The 20,756-nt window shown below is 42.1% G+C and overlaps 1 protein-coding gene across 2 annotated transcripts; it reads right to left on the reverse strand.

Moving 5' to 3' along the window:
* Nucleotides 1-1,172: 1,172 nt before the first annotated feature.
* On the reverse strand, nucleotides 1,173-20,610 carry vps37d (VPS37D subunit of ESCRT-I). 2 transcript variants are annotated; one of them, XM_088907287.1, is made up of 4 exons: nucleotides 20,362-20,610; nucleotides 14,046-14,217; nucleotides 5,352-5,434; nucleotides 1,173-3,923 (listed from the first exon to the last, which is right to left on the reverse strand). In XM_088907287.1, exons 1-4 carry the CDS (start codon nucleotides 20,485-20,487, stop codon nucleotides 3,417-3,419), a joined length of 888 nt encoding a protein of 295 aa, XP_088763413.1. In that variant the 5' UTR covers nucleotides 20,488-20,610; the 3' UTR covers nucleotides 1,173-3,416. The 2 variants fall into 2 exon arrangements, with proteins under 2 accessions (XP_088763413.1, XP_088763414.1); XM_088907288.1 differs by having other exon boundaries at nucleotides 14,046-14,211; nucleotides 20,362-20,550.
* Nucleotides 20,611-20,756: the final 146 nt, after the last annotated feature.

Below are 20,756 nucleotides of genomic sequence, written 5' to 3' on the forward strand. Positions count from 1 at the left end.
CAAAAATCCAAAGCATTCTTATTCGGACTGAGCAAACCACAGTCAAATATAATTTTTTTCATAACAAAAGGCAGCCCAATTACACTTTGCTGGTGGCATGCCATTTGATGGAAAATTAAACACAACCTTCTGGTGAAAAAGTGTTTTTCTCTGCAACTCAAATAACACAGATCATATACGTGGACTTCCATAACTGTCTGTTGTGTGTTCCGGGGAGGTCTTTTTAATGATGAAGCACATTGCTGCTATATTCTATGGCATCAGCTTGGCTCATCTGGTCACATTTTGGTCAGGACTGGTGATTTCAAGGTTAATTTGTGAGGCTTCGCCAAGAGTAGCAGAGGGTACTCAGCAGTGTGACTCAGTTGGCCTCAAAGCTATCCTGCCATTTGCATAATGTGCAATTTATTTGGCTGTGGGAGTCCTCATCTGGTTTCTTAGCGTTGATTCCTTCGCCATGTGGCGAGAGTCATGTGAGCGCTAACAGCACTTCTGCTCTCTTGTTTCAACCCAAAGGAGCTTCACCCAAACACCAAGGTTAGGAGGATAATCCCTGTTTAGCTTTGGCAGTGTTTCAGGCAAAACACTGGTCAGTTCTTCCATATCACGGATGTTATGAGGAATACTGATTCTTGATCTTTTATGAATGCATTATGTGTACATTTCTGAGAAGTACCCTTCAGGGTTAGACACTGTTTCCCATCAGCCGACTGACCATACAATATATATGGCTTCAAATGTAGTATCATTACATATGCAATACGTGTAGTACCTAGATCTTCAATTGGGAGGGGTGTAGAGAGGAGGCAAGATGAGGAATATTACATCTGCCATCTGATGATGTGCATGAGTTTGAGGTCAGAATACAGCAGGATAAACTATAAATACAATATACCGTAATATACCTGCACATATATTATAATACCAATATACTGGAAATATACCTTCCTGGGCATGATAGAGCTGTATGATCTGCATAATGCTGGAAATAAGGGACTTGGACAAATGGGGTTTCAATAATATACTCTATAGTTACAATACAACAACCAGTATAGTTACCAGCAAACTGTTTTTTGTTTTACAAAAAAAGGCCAAAACTACTGTTTAAGAAGAAACACTGACACAGCGCTGTGTGAGAAGATAGAAACAAAGAGCCACACCCAAACAGAGCTCAGTACTGGAAAAACTGTCTCATTTATTAAATACAAATGCTTTTAAACTGAACCCGCACTATTGCAAGAACAACTTTAGCCACAAAAATGAAAATCACAGATTGATGCGATTTGAAACCCTACACAACAATGCTGTTTCTTCATCAAAGTTTCTTTGAATCGCTCTCAAGTATTTTTCTGTGTTGAACAAAGAAATAAACACAGAGATCCAAAATAACTATTAATTTTATACTTGAGCCACAACACATTGAGTGAATTAGCATGTTTTGCATCAACAGACCTAGCTATTTAATCATTTTTATTAGGTATCAGTATTATTCTAATTCAGTTCTCCCTCCATATATTATCGTTCTGTGGCCACAGCCTGGTATGAGAGGCATTATGAAGGAGGAATAAAGAGGAGTAGCCATACAGAGCTGAAGATGAGCATGTGAGACTTACAGCACAAAGGATGCCAGACTATAGTGACTTTTACATCCATCTGTCCATCCATTTCCTAACTCCCTCATCCAACACAGGGTCAGACGGCAGCCTACCCGTAAGGCAGGGTACACCCTGGACGGTACACCAGACCATCGTAGGGCACACACAGACACAGACACACACACCTTTCAATTTTCTCAGAACCCAGTTAACCCACCAGGACGTCTTTGAACTGTGGAAGGAAACCAGAGCACCTGGAGGAAACCCATTGGATCGCGGGGAGATCATGCAAACTCCACACACATAGCAACCCAGGGCCCCAGAACTGCGAGGCAGCAATCCTAACCACTGCACCACCCTGCCACCACAACATTTTACATATTATAAATACTTCAACAACCCTCTGTACAAGATGTAGGATGCACATCAAGCACTTCATTCTGAATTCCCAGTTCTGTAGCTCACATTTTCCCCTTTTTATATTTAATATCTTATTGAAATTTAGACGATTTGTGCTTTCTCATTACTTTTCTTATACAGTCTTCATCAGGAGCATAAACCACAGGAGTGACTACATATTTCTTCTCGCGGGATACTTCTTCTGAGAGCATTGTGCATCTGCACACAGACAGCACTGCAAACCAACACAATTACTATGTGTAGACAGCTTGCAGTGCCTTTATTTGATTAACAAATGTCAAAGATTCCACGGGCACCTGTTCTTGATTGTGGGTAGAAAACATTTTTTTCTTCGTTCATTATTGCAAAGGGTACTTGTGAACACAGCTTGGGAGTCTTTGCTATATTATGTCTATGCTGTGGAACCTGAGAAATCCTCAGAAAGTAAAATAGGGCAGAATGGAAAGATTTGAAAAGGCTCTGCCAAATTTAACAGAAGCAGTGATATGGTCCAGACATGAAAAAGACTGATTGCGTGAAACAGAATTGAAATCCAGAATGAACTGAGTAGCTTTGCCAAGCCAGGAGGTGATACAGGCTCAAAAAATTACATCAAGGCAGTGCATTGTGTGCAAACGCTAGTTAACCTGTCTAGAATATACATTAAGACATGTAGCTTGTCGTCTGATCCAATGAAGACATACATGCCAGTTGTTAGAGTTCACTTCTAATTGCAACCAAAACAAAATCCTGACGCTTCCAAACCAAAGCTCTTCTCAAATCGCACCAAGACACAATCGCACGTTTCTGACAAAATACTGCCCCTGCCTAATATGAAAGACTATTAGATATACTATCTGTGGCACACACAAGGGCTTGATGAAGTACTTTTCAAGTCAAAAGGTCATAGCGTCATTCAAAGAATATAGGAATAAATAGATGAATAATGTCTAGTTTTCATTCTTCACAGTTCAGTGGTGAATTTTATACCTATAGGTAAACCACTTCTATGGTTTCCATACGACTTTACGCCTTTTTGTGTTTCTTCATACGCTATTGGGACAAATGTATCATTGAAACCCTAGGTTTTAGACTACCAGGTGATAAATTGGCTAGAATTTGTTGGAAAAATGATTATGGGTATATCAAATGCACATAAGCACATTATTTCAAATGTTAAATCTTGTTTTCACTTTCAACAAAAACCCTTTATGAACAATTTAATGAAATTCAACTTAATTTATTAACTTCATTAGTGCCAGCTGTGGAAGAATATAAAAGTTCGGAAAAAACCTTTTCTGTCAAAACCTTGGCGATAACAGGAATCCTTCAAGCTCTTGAAAGTGTCTGTTATAAACCTGCGCGTCTGAAAGTGGCAACTATGGTAGTATACTGTAAGTCCAGAGTGGGGTTGCTAAAACATTATCGGTATGGGGGCTCTGGCTGGTGGTGGTTGTGTTGCCGACAGATCTGTTGCAAACGCACAGGCCTGGCAGGCCAGCCAGGAAGCTGTCCAATCACTCTCAGGCCCACTGGCTGGCCAGGGATAGAATGGGGAGCACTAGGCCCCAAAGCCTGGGCCTGGCCTGGCTGAGAGTCCAGAGGAGGTAGGCTTGCAGCATGGGCTATGGCTGAGGTGGAGGGGAGCGGGAAATGGGGCAGCAATATTGCCGGGGTGAGGCCGTAACGCAGTTGGAAAACTCGGGGTGGCCCCTGAGCAGAAAACCCATTGGAAGGGGGCTCCTGCTGGGCTGCTTTTTTCTCTTCTCCAGAGTTTTTGGGTTTCCTGAGATTCTGGTTGGGTTTCAGCAGCTCCTGGATTTTCTCAGCCTGAGCACGGCGGATGTGGCAGGTCTTCCGGATGCTTTGGAAAGAATCCAGAAACCCTTCAAGGGGCAGGCTGCCTTCCATGAACTTCTCTAGAAGGTCCTGTGGAAACAAACACAAAAAAATAAAAAGACATTAAGAGATCAAGTTAAAGATTGCATTCATGATCTAAGAACACTCTGAAACAGGGCATCAACAAAAGATGAAAATATACAACACAGGAACAAAGTGTATGATCCTTACTAAGCTGATTTAAAAGTTGATCTCCAGGAAGGAAAAGCAAAGACGCCTTGCAGGTATTGACTTTTAATTTACTGAATTATACAAATATTTATCATTTGAACGACACAGTGCAATGCAATTATAGGCAGGATATGCCTTTGATAAGGCAGTTTCTGTAAAGCCATAAAGAAAAACCTGGCAAATTAAGCAATAAGAATTAAAATCATTTTATCAGTGATTTACCTCCACATACAAAAAAAGCTGATCCACAGATTGTCCCAGCTTAGACTTAGGACTTAGAAATAGATCTTGTCTAGGGCCCCATTATGGGAGAGAGTACATGACTTATAGCATTCTCTTCTGTGCTGTGTTGTGCACTGAGGCGCAATGAGTACTGCACTGCTCAGATGTTTAAAAGCCATAAATTAACACTCTGTATTAGACATGGACCACCTGGCTTTATAATCAGTGCTTTCCAGCTCAGCCCCACCGTATCTCAGATGTCAGCCTGATATCCATCCATCCATTTCTGAAAGCTGATTGCTCCTGGTAAGGGTTGCAGAAACCTGGAGCCAACTTGGAACCACAGGGAGTAAAGCATTCTTACTTTGATACAACCCAACACCAAGTGTCAAACGATTGTTCAGAAATTTTAAAATTACTCTGTCTATTAGATTTACACTCTTTGATGGAATTTACACCAATTAACTTTAATTTAATCACTTCAATCAGTTAAATCCATCACATACGTGCGGAAAAGGGGGAAATAAGCTAACAAGAAAGCTAACAAGAATATTTAACTCGTGCAGCAATTTTCTTATTGACAGTTTTCATTTTGCGTTTTTGTTGTTTGTTTTTTTTTAAAGTACAACCTGTAATGAAAGGTCAGAGAGGGAAAGATAATGATGTGTCAGAAAGCTTCCTGCACCAGGGTAAACTGCCACAGCCCATGCTGGCACTTGGGCTTGTGCTGGTTTATAACTGACACATAGTTTTGCATCTACATTTGTAAAAATAAATAACATATGCTGCAGATTATACCCTAAATGTAATAATGCCAGGCAAATGTTGACACAGCTTCACTAGTTATGTTCCTGACATTTGATTTATAAGACAATGCTGGATATGTGTTACTGTGCCAAAGCTCCTCTCAAGTGGCAACATGAAAGTAGTTTAAAAGTGTTGAAGTGTCCAAGTGGTCTGGCAGAGCCCGTGCAAGCTCAACATAGTTTGTTTATCAAGGGGGTTTCACCTCTGGAGCAAGTTTAAACAGGAGGCCAAAAGAGGCCTCCCAGACCACACACTCACCTCAGATTCCTCCTCAGCTCGGGACACCTCTTCCTGCAGAAGAGTCCGGGCCACCTGAGGGCTCCGCTTCTGTATGTAGGCCTCTGGAAGGAAAGAAAAACAGCAAAGCTTAAGAAAAAATGGAATCTGATACTGTGGAATGCAATTAATCATTATCCGATCAGAGGCCAGTGAAGTATGAAATTTGAAAGAAAAAATACATGGAATAATGATTTTAGCAAGTCTGCAGGCAGTATCAGGCCAGTATAGTATTGCATACACCGTATACTATATAATTATGGAAACGGATATATCTCTTAGAGCATTTGGCTCCATTGTAAATTTTCCTTATTATTTTCCCTTATTTTCTCTAACTCTGTAAACCTGAAGACATTACTCTCAACACATACAGATGTAAAAGAAGAAAAAGATCTAAAAAGAGAATCTTAAAAGTTGTTTTTTCTATAGAAAAACAGCCATTCGTGGAGGGCAAAATTGATACGAGGTAGTTCCACATTGAACCATTGCAGGTACAACTGCTTCAGAGCTCTTCAGTCCTGGGTGGACTCCGAACTGGGGTGCCTTCTGTGTGAATGTTGGATGTTCTCTCTGTATTTGTGGGGATTTTCCACAGATGCTCTGGTTCCCTTCCACCTTCCAAGGGCAAATGCTGTCTAGGTTTGATTGGCTGTCCTAAACTGTCCCTTCCTCCATGACCCTGCGATGGCCTAGCACACTGTCCATGGACAAAGCAGGCTGGGCTAAGCTCCAAGCCACCATGACTCTCTCCAGCACAAACCGCTTTCTGATCATGGATGAATGGAGATGAAAAACAGGGACATTTCCCAATGCAAATGCCCTCTCTTTGTGCTACATAAAGTGTCTACAGTGTCATTACTGAGCCTGAGGGAAGGATGGGGAGCAATCAGTTTCTATCAGCTTAATCCATCTGGAAAAAAATGTCTTTGTCCCTTTAAGAGTCGCACCCTTGTAGCTATGGAAACATGTGTCATTAAGCTAATCAGTGACCCTGTGTGTGTCTGAGTCTGGCTGGAGGGCAGCATTTCATTAAAGGCCTCTGTTCATTTACAACAGGGAAACACTTTGACAGTGATACCACTGCAGCTCCAATAAAGGCAGTTGTGCTTCTCAAAACACAAAGCCTACAGAGCCAAAATGGTGGACACCAAGTCACTGCAGAAGCCCCAATACCACTGTAAATACTTCACGTCAATCACACGTCATAATTGTCACCTTGTTCTAGTCTCTTTTAATTTTTAGAGTTAAATAAACCACAAACATCCATTTCAGTCTTATTCACTCCCCTTATCGCCCACATTCACAAATGTTCTGCTTGATTTAAAGCTATTATCTTCTCTCCTCACCTGTAACCAGCACTACACTCACAAGAAATGCTTGCAAATCTTCTTAAGTCTCTCATACCTATTTTACATATCTGTGTAGCCCTAGCTGTGGCTGAGTGCCATTTTGCCTCACCTTTCCATGCACCAAATGAAAACCACCAGCTCAACCCCTTTTAAAAAAACCCAGGCATTTGGAGAATAATGGGAGGAGACAGGCGGCAAAAACACAAAACACTTTGGGGACAACAGCAAGTGACCTACATTTGGGAAAGAAATAATTCAGGAGCTCAGGAGCCACAGACACCAGCAAGAGCACCCTGGGGAATCAGTGGTGCAGTGGGCTGGGGCACTAGTTTCCAGGAATGAAAGGGTATCCTGGCGCTTTCTGCATCAGAGCTCACAAGGCACAGAGCAACGCCACACAAATTTATGAGGCTCCGCGCAATTTATGTAAGTGGCACAAGGAAGCTGTTTGCTGTATTAACACATGCCACACAACCAAATGGACTAACTTGATTTGCAGACGGTATGAAAAAAAAATTAGCTGTAACCATAGTTCAGAGCCAGAAAGCAACATATTTCTTGACTATGCTTATTGTTTGTGGTGGGGGAAGGGTGGGCTTTGTGGTTTGTTACCATGACTGCAGTATAGCATTGCCAATGAAGGCCTGACTGTGATCAGTATTGCTCTACAGCCTTTCAGTTCACAAACTCAAAACAGATGGTGTGCATAACCAAAAAGAGAAATCTGCTCAAACCAGTCTTCGCTCTGCCTAGCTCCTATCAGGTGTGCTTGTGGTTTTTTGGTTGCTTGTCTACAGGGCTGGACAGGGTTATTTAGTGGTTGCCCTGAGAGAAGCTTCTCTGATTAACAGACCGACACAGTGGCTAATTGACTGACAGCGCAGTGCAGGAAGTCAAAAAAGAAATGGCAGCACATTGCTTGTCTGTCAGAGACAACACACACTTCACACACATCTGAAGAAGGCACCAAAGCAGAAACACGTTGTCTTTCATCGTCCTTTCTTAATTTCTATCTGTTCCTTGTCACCACCTAAAATCTGCATAGAGGTTTCCACCACTAAGGAGCTCATAGCATTTCACAATGGTGGCAGAGCAAAGTGTGAAGGCAGGTAGTGGGAAAAGTAAGCAAACCGAACAATGCCTACAAGGGACACAACATCTCACACCTGGGCCTGTTTATTTGGAATAACATGGGAAATGCAGGCAAAATAAGATACTCCGTTGAACCCTGTTCAAAAGGTTTTGCTAAAAAAATAGTTTGTGGAATTATCTCACATGATCTCTCTGGTCTAACAATACATAGCAAATGCCAGACAGAGAATCAACTTAAAAGTAGCTGACAATAAGCTACTGTCAGACACTGTTTCTTATAGAGCTGACAGTGTTCAACGGTGTTTCTCTGTCTGGGGATTTCACAGAGATGACAGGAGGTAGCAAGTGTACTGCATGGAAATGTCACGAGTGCTGAGTGGATGAAAACAATGTCCTCAGCTCAAACTTGGCTAAATACTTTGGATTTGAGGAAGAAAAATGGCTTTCATACCTCATGTGTTTTGTTTTTCCATTCCTGACAATTTTTCTCTTTTTTTTACAACCCTTCTTAAAGCATCACTTTAGTTTGGGAGAAGGACTTTGAGGAGATGTGACTGAGGTCTGAAAATCCCCACAGGAGGTGAGGAAGTCAATATCAATACCAAAACCAGCACTTCAAACTCAACCCACAGACCAGTATCAAAGAACTTAAGTTAAGTGCAAACAGATTGAGGACAGAGAACAGACTTTTTTATACATTTAAAAAAAAAAATTAAAATGAAGTGAGAAATTTCGCAGAAAACAAGATTAATTTCTGTGGTCAATGTCTGGTAAAGAGGTTTAGATGCTAGCTTATTTAAATTGTGTTTCTAATTTAAATATTTACAATTTCACCTGTTTTCTGTTTATACATACATGTTATTTGCAGTGTGTTTGTTCCTCTATTAAGTATCATATTATAGAGCAGCATGAACAAATATCACAGCCCCTTTCAGAATCTGTTTTAGTAGGTGGGTAGCATCTCTTTGGGAAAGAGGTGCCTTTGTACATTGATAAAACACTGACAGTGCTAAAAACCAAACATGTCTCGCCAGATAAAGACTGACTTCTAGGTCATGAATTAGGTTTCTTTGTTGGTCAAAGGTGTCTGCTAGACAAAGAGCCAAATGCTGGTTCATGCTTGACTAACAGACTTTCCATTTATAGCATAAAACAGTAAAAAAACGCACTTTGCCCCAGTTTCATGTGAAGCACAGGGCAGGTGTTGCACCAGTCATTAGTGTGTCAGTGTGGAACAGATGTTGCTTCATCAGTAGAGTTCTGATGCACAATATTATGCTGGATTAGATCTAACAAACCAAGACAATATGAGGTGCAACAGGATGTGGTAAAGGCACTGAGCGGCATTCCAGCAGATGAAGTCAGGTTAAAGGAGGATACATGAGCACAGTCTGCAACAAGTGCAAAACCACACACTACTGAGGCACTGGGGGACAACTGCAAACACCTTGAGACCCACACTGAGAGAAGCACTCAACTTGTCTCAGCGTGGCCCTGTCTACTCTAACTCTAACTACTGCATATTACACTTTTTACTAGCATTCTTCATCTTCTACCTATTATTAAACCTGTACACATTGCTTGTTTTATGCATTGTCAATGCACTGCTGTAAATATAAGCATGTTTCTAAACAGTATTCCCACATTCCAGTTTTTAACCCATTCAGAGTGTGAACATCATTTCTTCATCCCCTTATTTCTGCACAAACGTTTCATTTGCTTTAGTGAGTAAACTACACAGCCCTTTGCAAAATACCTGCATCTCCATCTACATCTGAGTAAAAAATCCTCAAATATCAGAGATGTATGTGAATGCTGCCCAAACTTGAATTCATAATGATTGAAGGTGCCCCTCTCTGATCACTCTATTCTCATGAATTTTTTTTTTGCTCACAGTTTCCTTCAGATTTTACTGCAGTAGCTGACAAGGAAAGTACATCAACACCTCTTAAAAATAGAAGCAGTTGTAATCAGTTGCACTTGTCAGGACATCTCACACACCGCAAGCATGATGTCTCTAATTAGCAAGTAGTAATTGTTCCTTGAAATGCTGTGTACATTAAATTATCTGTTCAGCACTGTCTCTGTACTGCTGCGTACGTAGACTCCCGGACAGGGTCACCTAAAAATGTTGAGTCATATTTGTGTTGTATCTTAATTATTAACAAAGCGACTCCCAATAACTCAAATGACAGTTTCTTATTTACAATGATGATGATCTGGCCAAGAGGCTTCCACTATTGTTGCACAGATGTCAAAGCAGTGAAGGAAAGAAATCAACAAACAATTTTAAATTTAGTAGCACTGTGGCGCAGTGGTTAGCATTCCTGCAATGCAATGCTGGGCCACTGGGTTTAATTCTGGACTTGGGGTGCTATCTGTAATGATCCTGGAAGATTCTGCTGCAATTAGGTTTCACAGAAATGAAATACCAATACCTTAAGAACAGGAGAATTCTACAACTTGTTCTAACTGGGCCAATAATGAGCAGAACTGGGTCATGAAGAACATTAGAGCCAGACGTTTGATGCATGTTTGTGTTGGAAAGTCTAGTCTGGAGGCCCGTGTTCAAACAGATACCTACCCCCCACCACCCTTTTCACCAGCGTAAGAGGAAATGCACTGAGAACTGTTCCAGACCAGTCAAATTCACACACAAGCACCGACTTGGCTACAAGTCAGTCAGCGGTAATTGAAAACAAATGCCAGCAATTCTTTCTCATTTCAAAGAAAGGCCAGCAAATACATATTTTTTTTTGTTTCGTTCTTCGTGTGGCCAAATCTCCCCACCCACCACCCTGTGATTGTTGTGGCTCCAGATGGTGACATAAACAGGGCTCACGGCTCGCCTGCTCCGCGGGCAGGAAGGGCTTCTCTCTCGGCAGGGGGTCCTGTTTCCTGTCAGCCCGCAGCTGTCCAGGTTGCTCAAGCCTGCGTGGGAGGGCGGCCTGTCCACACTTTCTCAGGGCTCTCCAGAGAGGGGCCGTGCAGATGAAAGGCTGCAAGATATTTGTCCACAGCTTCGACCGAGGGGCTTTTCTTTTGGATCAGCTTCCTCTGTTGTTTTTATTTATCTCCTGGAACAAATCGCCATGGAGACACTCATCTAGATAAAAGGCTCCAGAAGAGAACAGTGTGCTGCGAATTATTATTATTTTAACTCTGCCTGTACATTAAAAACTGAACTGGGAATTGATCTTTTAAATGTTGGGCATGCTTTTGCATTCTTCAAAAGCTCCAGTCCATTACTTTTTGACCAAAGTGTAAAGATTCCTCTTGTCTATTATTTTTATAATAGTGCAGTGTGATTATTGTCATCCATCCACTTTATAACTACTTTATGCAACGCAGGGTCGTGGGGTAGCCGGAGTCTATCCTGGCAAGCAACAGGTGCAGGCAGGATACACCCTGGATGGGACAACAGTCCATCACAGGGCACACAGATACAAACACACTCACACCAGAAGCCAATTAATCTACCAATATGTCTTTAGACTGTGGGAGGAAACAACAGCACCCAGAGGAAACCCACGTGAACACAGGGAGAACACACATACTCGATGCAGATAGCATCCCAGATACAGAATTGATCCCAGGGCCTCAGAGCTGTGTGGCAGCAAAGCTAACCACTGTGCCACCATGCTGCCCTGTGATGCTTTTCATGTCCATGTCATTTAATTGGAGAAAAATAAAGTTGAAAGACTTTGCTCACAAGCAAAGGACGATTACAGGACTCTAGGCTTTGCGTTATTATCCTGAAGCAAACCTGACTTACACGGTAAGGCTCAACAATTTAAAAAATATCTAAACCATATAACAGCACAATACGAGATAATGTGGAGTAAATAATATTTGTTTTGCACCACTCTCTACATTTTTAAATCATCTACATGCAGTAAGTTCATTCAGAATGTATTCAACGGCTGACCAAGGAGATAACATTGGCAGACGGGACAGTAACGCAGTTACAGGTTGGTGTCTGGCTCCACCTGCAGTCTGGCGCAGGCTGCGGGTGTGGGGATGGGGTACGATGGGTGGACGGGACACCGTAAGGACCTCTCTGCAGTGGGGCGCTGGCAGGACTCTGCCTGAGCGTGCCTGCACACTCACAGCAAAAGGAATTGCACAACACCTCGCTGAGCAGGGCCAGGGTATGTACCGTCCGCACTGCGCCTTCCCAATTCCCAGAGCCGAGAGGCGTGCGGAAGGGGATTCTGTTTTTCCCAATACTTGTTTCCCACCTTTTTCTAAAATGAGAATCAGATGTGCGGCGAGGAAGGAACTCACGCCCATCCTGTCTGACAGTGCAGCGGGGTGCCTGTGCTGTTTGACAGGATGGCCGATAGTCCTCCCACTTTCCATCAGCGAACATCTGCTTTATCCATAGAAAGAGCAGCACGTAGGTCCCAGCTGCAGAGACACACTCATCCCTCCAAAGCACAGGGCTGGGCTGCGTTACCTACAGTCTGATCTCTTTCCCCAGCCTTCTTTTCTTGGCAGGTTAAAGCTAGCATCTGTAGGGAAGCCGTACGCTTGTTTTAATTTTTCTTTGCATCTCATTCATTTAGCGTTCTGCCACTAGAAGAGGATATTAATGAGTGGCAGGATCAGGTCTCCATTGGAAAAAAAAAAAGGATTGAAGGATTTTACGCATCAAAAACAGCTAAATGATTTTATTCTGACTCTGGGTCGAAATAGCTTGATCTTGCCAAGCAGTGAGCCAAAATATTTCTACTGCGTGGACTGCATATATACTCTTCCTGACCCACAGTTAATCAGTCAGCTCAATTACAATTTTAGATTCATAGCTATCCATTAAGTTTTTATAATTTTCCATCTCATTTTTAATCCCATTCACACAACTCCATTTGATATTTGTATACCTGAGGGACTTGACTGATTAAAAACTAATACTCGTGAAAAAACTGGTGTTTACCCGTGGCGGAACCTGGACTGCATTCAGACCAAACTTTACTTTTCTACTTTCTGCAGGTGTTCACTGCGTGGACAGCCCCAGGCCACAGCAAAACAAGCCAATTATAAACACAATCCCAGGTTTTCCAAATAAAACTGATAACATGGTCATGACTGTAAATATTTCTGGACAACTGAAAGCAGTTTTGATTTCTAAGTCATTTATCCTTAATTCTATGGGTGAAAACCAGAAAATCACATACACCCCCGTTATTTTTTCAAAAGCAACATGTCTGCTGCTGAGAAAGTTTCTGGACATTGCCATTGTGGGAAAATGGCGCCACATTTTCTTTTCTTAAACCACAATGTAAACGGAAGGCAGTCTGGGAGTCACTGCTTGCAGCTTTGAATAGAAAACTTTGTTACAAAGAAACTAATTCTAATTCTAGCGTTCCCTTATTCAGCCCTTCGAGACTGTGGAACAGTGTTCACCAAAGATGACTTGTTCTTCAGAAAGCGTGACTAAGAATAAAAAGTTTAGAGACATTCAGAACAAAGTCTGAACGGTCACTTTCCAGAATTACATAAATAATCTAATTTCTTTCTTTAAAATATCCACTTGGCTTCTACAGTCTTTTATACTCTTCCCTTCTATACATAATAGAGCCAGCTGTTTTTCAAGCTTTAAGCTGCACCCCTCAGCACATGCCTGGAAGAAGAGAAGACTACGCAGCCAAAAACCCCAGGATATGAAGCCAGAAATGGCCTAGAACCTAGAAAGGAATTCATTCTGGAGAGGAGACAGGAAACACATCTTTACACAAAGATGCGGATGTCTGGAACAGGCTTCTCAGGCAAGTGGTGGAAACTCTGGACGCCCTCAAGAAATGACAGGACAAATTCACACAGCTACTCCACGACTCAATCAGCAAGATGAGCCAGATGACTGAGCTGGTTGCAATCACCCTTTCTTATCGTCTGATGTATACCAAGCTGTGAGAGGGGGGCTCCAGTGGCAGCCAAGGGGGAGAGACAGACCGCAGGGTCACTGCTGTGCAGGTGGGAAAGGTGCAGCCCAGTCAGCTCCACACCTTCTATCTCATCCCTGTTGTGCGCCAGTCCCTGGAAGTTCCCATTAAGGTAAAGGCAACTGGAAGCATAATTCTTTGTGCTCCGAGTTTAGACCCATTTATTTACACTCTGTATCATATCTAGTACTGAGGATGTGCTTTCAGACATTTTATGTAATTTTTTTGGCTTTTTTTATCAACAAAGCATGCCTACATGATGAAATAACAGTAGTGGAAAAGCCAGGACTCACCTAGACGTCTCTGCTTCTCCCGGCACACTGTGGCCAAGTGCTCCAGTTTCCGGTACTTGTCTGCCAGCTGTAGTTTGCCGTTCTGAAGTCCTGGCTGGCGGGACAGGCTCTCCTCAGCCAAGCTGCGGTTGGTAGTCAGCATGGTCTCTCTGTCCACCTGCAGCTCCTGAAACTGGACGCAGTGCGATGCTGAGAGAGGCCAGATTTGTGTGAAAAGGCTGTTTTTAGTCATGTAAACCTTTTCTAAAACTCCTTTACATGGGGAACCTTGTCTATACAGAGTCACAGGTGTGAATAAGTGTCACATCAGACTAAAATAGAAGCTTCAACTGAGTTTCAAACTCAAAAGGCTGAAATCGTTTATATTTGAAAACACAAAAAATAAGGACGGTTGACAAAGAATTTTATTTAACAGTTTGTGGGCAATGAAAATAACATTGGGAATCTCAATCGAATTTTAAATAGGTTTATAGGCTGATCTGATTGAAACACTTCTGGAATTGTTTTATTTTATTGTGTCTTTTCCCTAATGCTGATTTTTCTTTTTCTTTTAGGTAAATGAAAAGTCAAGGACGATAATAAATCCCTAACCAAAGAAATCTGAAAACGAAATTATCGAGATTTCATGTCTAAAGCTCAGCAAACCTGGATTGACTGTCACCTTTTAATTACAAATCTTATATGCCACCACTCTTTTTATATAGCACAGAGCTAAAAATGCCTTGGCATTAGTGGTAAAGTTTGGGAGGAGGGCAAATTCTTATCTCACCCACTTCCTCTCTCCCACACATAAATATCTCTCCTGCTGAGCCCCTCCCCCCCTTGTGCTTCTTTCTCACACTCCTCTCTCCACTTCATATTCACTCTTGCAGCAGCTCCCTGACTCATTCCTTGTGAAGAAAGGGGGGGTTCTGTCACCTTATCCTCTCAGGAATATTTTTTAAATTTATTTTGTATATCTTGTTTAATATGTTTGTCATTGCAACACTTTAATTACGATTTGGCTGAGCTACTGAAACTATACCAGCCCAAGTATTCATATGTGCTACAACATAGTTACATAAAACATCAGAACACTGCTATCAAGAGGAGCTAGCAACAGGCCTTTACCAGCATGAAATCAGAAATGCCAGAAGGATGCATTTAAAACACACTGCTCCTTTAACTTCATTTTAGTATTCCTTACAATTTCATCCAAATTTCTGGAGGGATCTGCCATCTACTGTAAGGAACGGAGACTTTTGAAAACTTTTTTAAGAGTTTCTTACTTGTGTCTGTGGTTAGTTTCTTTATAAAAATATGCACGGTTCTTTTAATATTTCCTTTTTACTTCCTTTTGGCATTCTTCAGTGATCTAAAGGGACCACCGAAGTGTTAAGGCCCCAGCAGTTAGAATGAACAGGAAGGGGAAAAAGAGAAATTGAACAAAAAAGACTAACGTGGCAGGTCTGCAGACTCTGGCTCCACATCACAGCCTGTTTGTTGTTATGGTTGTCAGAGAGCACATGAGCCAGTGTAGTTATCCACCCTGTCCTATCTACGTATCACACATGCACTCGCCTTGTGTGGGGAGTTGATTAGGGCTCAGGACTCATTCTCAGGAGGTTATCGGCTCAAGTCTGACTAACTCTGCCGCGGCTGCTGTATCTCTGAGTAACATCATTAGAAAAAAGTAGGAGTCTCGCAGGAGAGGTTGACACAGAGCTGCTGAACCTGCAAACGCCTCTGCTCTGTTATCCATTTTGATCACGGAGGACTTGTTTCACAGCAAAAATTAAAGATGGTTGCACCGAACCAAGCAAGGCAATTAAATGAACACGATGTAAACAATATTAGAGTGATCAATTAAGATGCTCACTTAAAATATGCATTTTAAAAAGTAGTTTTCTGCAAAAGCCTAATTCTAGCCATGGCTAACAAAACTTCCCAGAGCATGACATCAAGAGAGGTGAAATCGGCATTAGGAGTCCTCCTTGGTCAAACGTAATGCAAAAAGAAGACAGACAAACGTGTGATAATAAAACAGACAGTCCGCAAGCCACAAACTACAGCTCAGCAGTGGAGAGAAACCCGAGTCAATGAGTAAGAGTTTCTGTCGGGCTTCTCTCAGCGTTGCCATGTACTCCAGATGAAAAGAAGATCTTTTCTTCTGAGACATTTTTAATGCATTGGTTAAAAAGTTGTGGTCAAAGAAGAGAGAGGCTTCCAAACACGCTTAATGGCAAGCTTTAGCGCCATTCCAGCGTCACACAAAACCACAGAATCAAATGTTGACTTTGTATGTAATTGTCAAAAATCCCACAGCATCTTCTCTGCTATAACGGAATTCAGCGGCAATCCAGATTTTTTCTGCCTCCCAGGCTCAGTGTCAGGGAGAATTCTGAATTACTGCAATACCGTGTGAGACTCAGGAACTTGGCAAGAAAGACTCCGCATAGCTGTTGATGCACAGCATGAAAACACAACACTGATGTTCCAGGCTGCTGGCTTTGGAAGGTTATCCCTTCCGAAATTATGTCTTTAGATGCCAAAATAACTCGATTAACAACACAATCGACTTCAGTAAGTCTCTTTCATTTCTGTGAGGACAAGAAAATAATCTCTCAGCCTGTATCCATAGTGTGCACTGATAGCAATTGGATTTCCACCCGTTGGTGAAGCAACAAAATAAATGTTTTCATTACCCCTTGTGTTTTATCATTATAATTATTATCATTGGCAAGAGCCCTCGGATGTCAGTCACCTTCTTTATACAGATTTAATGGTATAAGAAACCGCAGCAAAAGAAATGTAAATTTTAGAAAACAGTGATAAAAGCAATCAAAATAATAAAACTTCTTTGCTTTTAACTATATATCTTATCAAGGGATTTTATGTTAAAAATGGTATAATATGCTTGCAAGGCTTCGTTTAGAATCCAATTTTGGTCACCGTGTTCCAAAATAAGATAGTGTTGCCCTGGAGTGTGTCTGGAGAAGAGGAACCAGATACACTCTGAGGTTTCAGGAAATGTCCTACACTGACAGACAAGGAAATATTTTTGCTTTGAAAAGAGAATATTACAAGAGGACATGACTCAAGTATTCAAAACACCTAAAGGCATCCACAAAGTCACCCCAGTGAATTTCTTGAGAATGCACAGTGAAACACGAACCAGGAGACTCAAGTGGGATTACATGGAAGTGCATTTAAAACTGGATAAAGAACTGACTTCTGCTCTCAAAGAGTTGTGGGGGTGTGGAACGGGCTACCCAGCCATTTGGTTGAAGTCTCTTAAAAAAACACATGGATGAGTTCTTTAGACCAATTAGCTACTAACTACCAAACTGTAGCTGTTTTATGTTCTTAATTCATTAAACAGTATGACCATGGTAAAACCATTTCAAAAGTGCAAAAATACCATATGGACTAACTGTGGCAAAGTTGCACATGGATCAGAGGATGGACTTCAAACCACTTCTCTGTGTTTTTATTAGCCTGGAACAAACCATTGACCGCTGATAATTATCACATCATTGGTTTTCCAAAATGTGCTTAAAATGTCTTAAGAGCAATTGACATAACTATATAAGAGTTCATCTTAGTGTTGCATTTTTAAATATTAAAGACACATTTTAAAAAAGAACAGGGACCTCAAATATTCCAGGGCCATGAGCCAAACAGATTTATAAATTCTGAATTGCTTACATTCCCCCAGCCTGAATTACAAAATGTCCATTTCCTGACCCATTCCCTTTCCCAGCTGTTCCTGCTATTGTTTACCCAAAAGGTTTTTTTTACAAATCCCTCTCGGGATTTTGATCTTTGATTGCAATGAAAAGCCCTTCATAAACCAAAGCTGATACTGTTTGACAGCCCTGGACAAACATCTTGAACATCCTGCATAAAACAAACACTTGAGCATATTTCTAACCCTTGAAGAAAAGACAACTGTGCTTTGAAGAGGCCACTTTGCATTGCAGGAACGGCTGTAAATTAATTCTCAGTTCCTCCGCTCGGAACCCTAGCAGATCGGCCTCCTGAACACTTCGTTTTCATGGGTAGTGTGAAATGTGTGAAGACAGGAACTGTGCAAAGAAGCTGACAAACCTCTGCGGTGATTAATGGCCACTTTTTCCCCTTTAATCTGTATTGAAAACATAATTCCAGAGAAATCGATGAGCGTCCTGAATCAAACTTTCTCTGCATTTCAAAGGACAAGCCCTGGAGAGGTGTTAGACAGCCGTACAAATGAGCAGCAACAAAGAATAGAAGATTATAACTGAATCCTCCATTACTGAAAGGCTTCCAGTCACACACCCTATCCAACCAGCAAATGTCTATGTCCCTCCAGCTTCCACCACATTGTTTTGTGTGCTGAGAATTTCATTAAAAGTTCATTAAATGTGATTTTTAAAGGCGACAGTTCTCACAAAGGGATATGTCACTCACACCTATGCTTCGCACCACTGACTGAATTACAACTCTTTCAGTGGCGCCCCTGAAAACTGAAAACCACACTAGTCCTCATATTGTGCCACAGTCACATCCTGTGACATCTCTTGGAGGATTCTTGATCTGTTCACAATTGTAGGGTGATTGCCAATAATAACCTTCATTCGACGCAGAATGCCTGGATTTTTCTAAGAGACATGGACACAAAGCTCCATTGACTTTCTGTGAGCGGTTTTTGAACCAGTCAAAGCGTTCAGAACCGAGCACTGGGTCTCACACAAGCATTCACCGCACTGCTGCTGTCAGACAGCGAGAGCAATGATTGGATATTGCAATATTGTCTCTGGACCGAATCTCATCTTTTAGGGTTTTGGATTTTCTGCACCTGAGCCTAAAGGGACTGTAGGACTGCGTCATTCCGTGAATATTGTTCCGTCCGCTAAAACGGACTGACAAAGCAAAAATGTGCGGTAAAACTAAATAAAACTTGCACATACTCTGTGTGAAAGGAGCTTGGTGTTACCTACTAGAGGTGTGGCTCTGTCTGGGCTGTCTTCTCTGTGGATAATAGGAGGACAATAATACAAGGACAATGATTTTCTCTGTGGAGTCTGCATGTTCTTGCCTGTGGTTTCCTCCCTCAGTCCAAAAACATTCTGTCTCCATTTAGTCATCTTTAAATACTGTGCGTTCCAAGTGATGGGACGGTATTGCATCCAGTTAGTTAACATTATTAAAATCCCTATTGGATGTCTATGTCCTTGTCAAGAGTATTTATTTTTCGCGTTGGCCTCCGTGTGAGACATAAAACAGACTTCCGAATTGTTCTACATATCTCGAAGATCGACTACTTCACTGCTTCCTGGTCCAGACCTGGTGCTAGCGTGCTAGAAACATAGGTGGCCAATGACTGAGGTCAAAGGAGCTTTGCACTGGCCCCGAAATACACGCTTCTCACGCTCTCCTGGCATTAATGTAATACTTCTCCCCCGACAGAACTGGTTTTACCTACAGTGAGCGCATTCTACCAGCGCTGCGGCGGTTACAATATTACAATATTAATAGTCTACACAGTACTTCGCACGGTCCAGCGCAAAACCGAACCCTCACTGTCTGACCCTCCTCATCATCGTGCGATTCGAGACTGAAGCCGTTTCCTCTGCACATTTTGCAGGTCACCATTACTGCACCTGCTAGTTCTTGCAAGAAAACCGCACGATCAACGACCGCCCCGTGTCTTCTTCTCACAACTTCTGTTGTGAAATCTACACAGACGGCCAGCCAACCCTCTGAAACCCTCTTGAGCTCGGAGCGCTCTGCCCGTGAAGGTATCGCTTAATCCAGACAGCAAGGTGTAGCTACGTTAGTCAGCCGCTCTGTTCCAATAATACGAGGACAATGATTTTGCGCTCAATACTTTCGAAAACTCCTGAAATTTCCTCACACTTGTCGTTGAGGAAATGCATTTGCGTTTTCAGATATTTCGAATGCTTCAGCGTTTTTCCATCTGTTCCATTATGTAGTCATTATGCTCATACAACACATGCGAAGTGTGACTAGGAGACATGCATACCACTGATCAGCTGACAAACCATATTTGAACATGCAGGGTTCAAATGTTGAGCTGTTTAGTTCTACTTTGTGATACACCTGGACATCCAAGAGATACGAAAGTGATTGAATCATGCTGTGGGATCACATTATTTAAAACGTCCAGCACCCCGCACATGGTATAAAACCCGAAGAATGCTCCACAGCCGAAACGTTGTGTTTCGTTTCTTCTCTTTTCAGCCTGGAATAAACCTATTGTTCCTAAAAGACTGTATAACCAATAATTAAAATAGAAACATATAATAATAATAATAATAATAATAACAACAACCTTTGCGCTGAGCCGGACAATCTGGTGCATTTTGTCTTCATCGTCTAACAGATCCCGGAGCTCACTGGTGCCGAGAACCAGAAACCCGTCAGGGTTCGAGTTCTGCTCCCGTGTGCCGCGCGACATAGTGCTCCTAGACGGGTGGGTCAGATGATCCGGCGGGCTAGTCCGTCCGGGTCCATGCCGAGCGCGGCGGACAGCTGCTCATTGTGCTGGCGCTGGCAGCGAAGTGAGCTCAGCACGCCACTCTCCGCTCCAGACAATGCGAGTTGATGTGACACGGTGAATGAAGCCGAACTGCCGCTCACGGCCACACGGGGGCGCGGTGTCCTGTTAACCCTCCAAGAACCGGACATTTTTTTAAACTTAATTAGATCCCATTGAAAAACTATGGA

The sequence above is a fragment of the Atractosteus spatula genome, chromosome 27, assembly GCF_055471065.1.
Source record: "Atractosteus spatula isolate fAtrSpa1 chromosome 27, fAtrSpa1.hap1, whole genome shotgun sequence".
Taxonomy (NCBI): domain Eukaryota; kingdom Metazoa; phylum Chordata; class Actinopteri; order Semionotiformes; family Lepisosteidae; genus Atractosteus; species Atractosteus spatula.

Excerpts from the sequence above, each read along its gene's own strand:
- vps37d (XM_088907287.1), bottom strand. The coding sequence starts at position 20,487 with ATGTCGCGCGGCACACGGGAGCAGAACTCGAACCCTGACGGGTTTCTG. Across the intron at positions 5,435-14,045 it reads GGAGAAGCAGAGACGTCTAG|AGGCCTACATACAGAAGCGG; the intron begins GTGAGTCCTGGC and ends CTTTCCTTCCAG. Across the intron at positions 3,924-5,351 it reads GAGCTGAGGAGGAATCTGAG|GACCTTCTAGAGAAGTTCAT; the intron begins GTGAGTGTGTGG and ends TTGTTTCCACAG.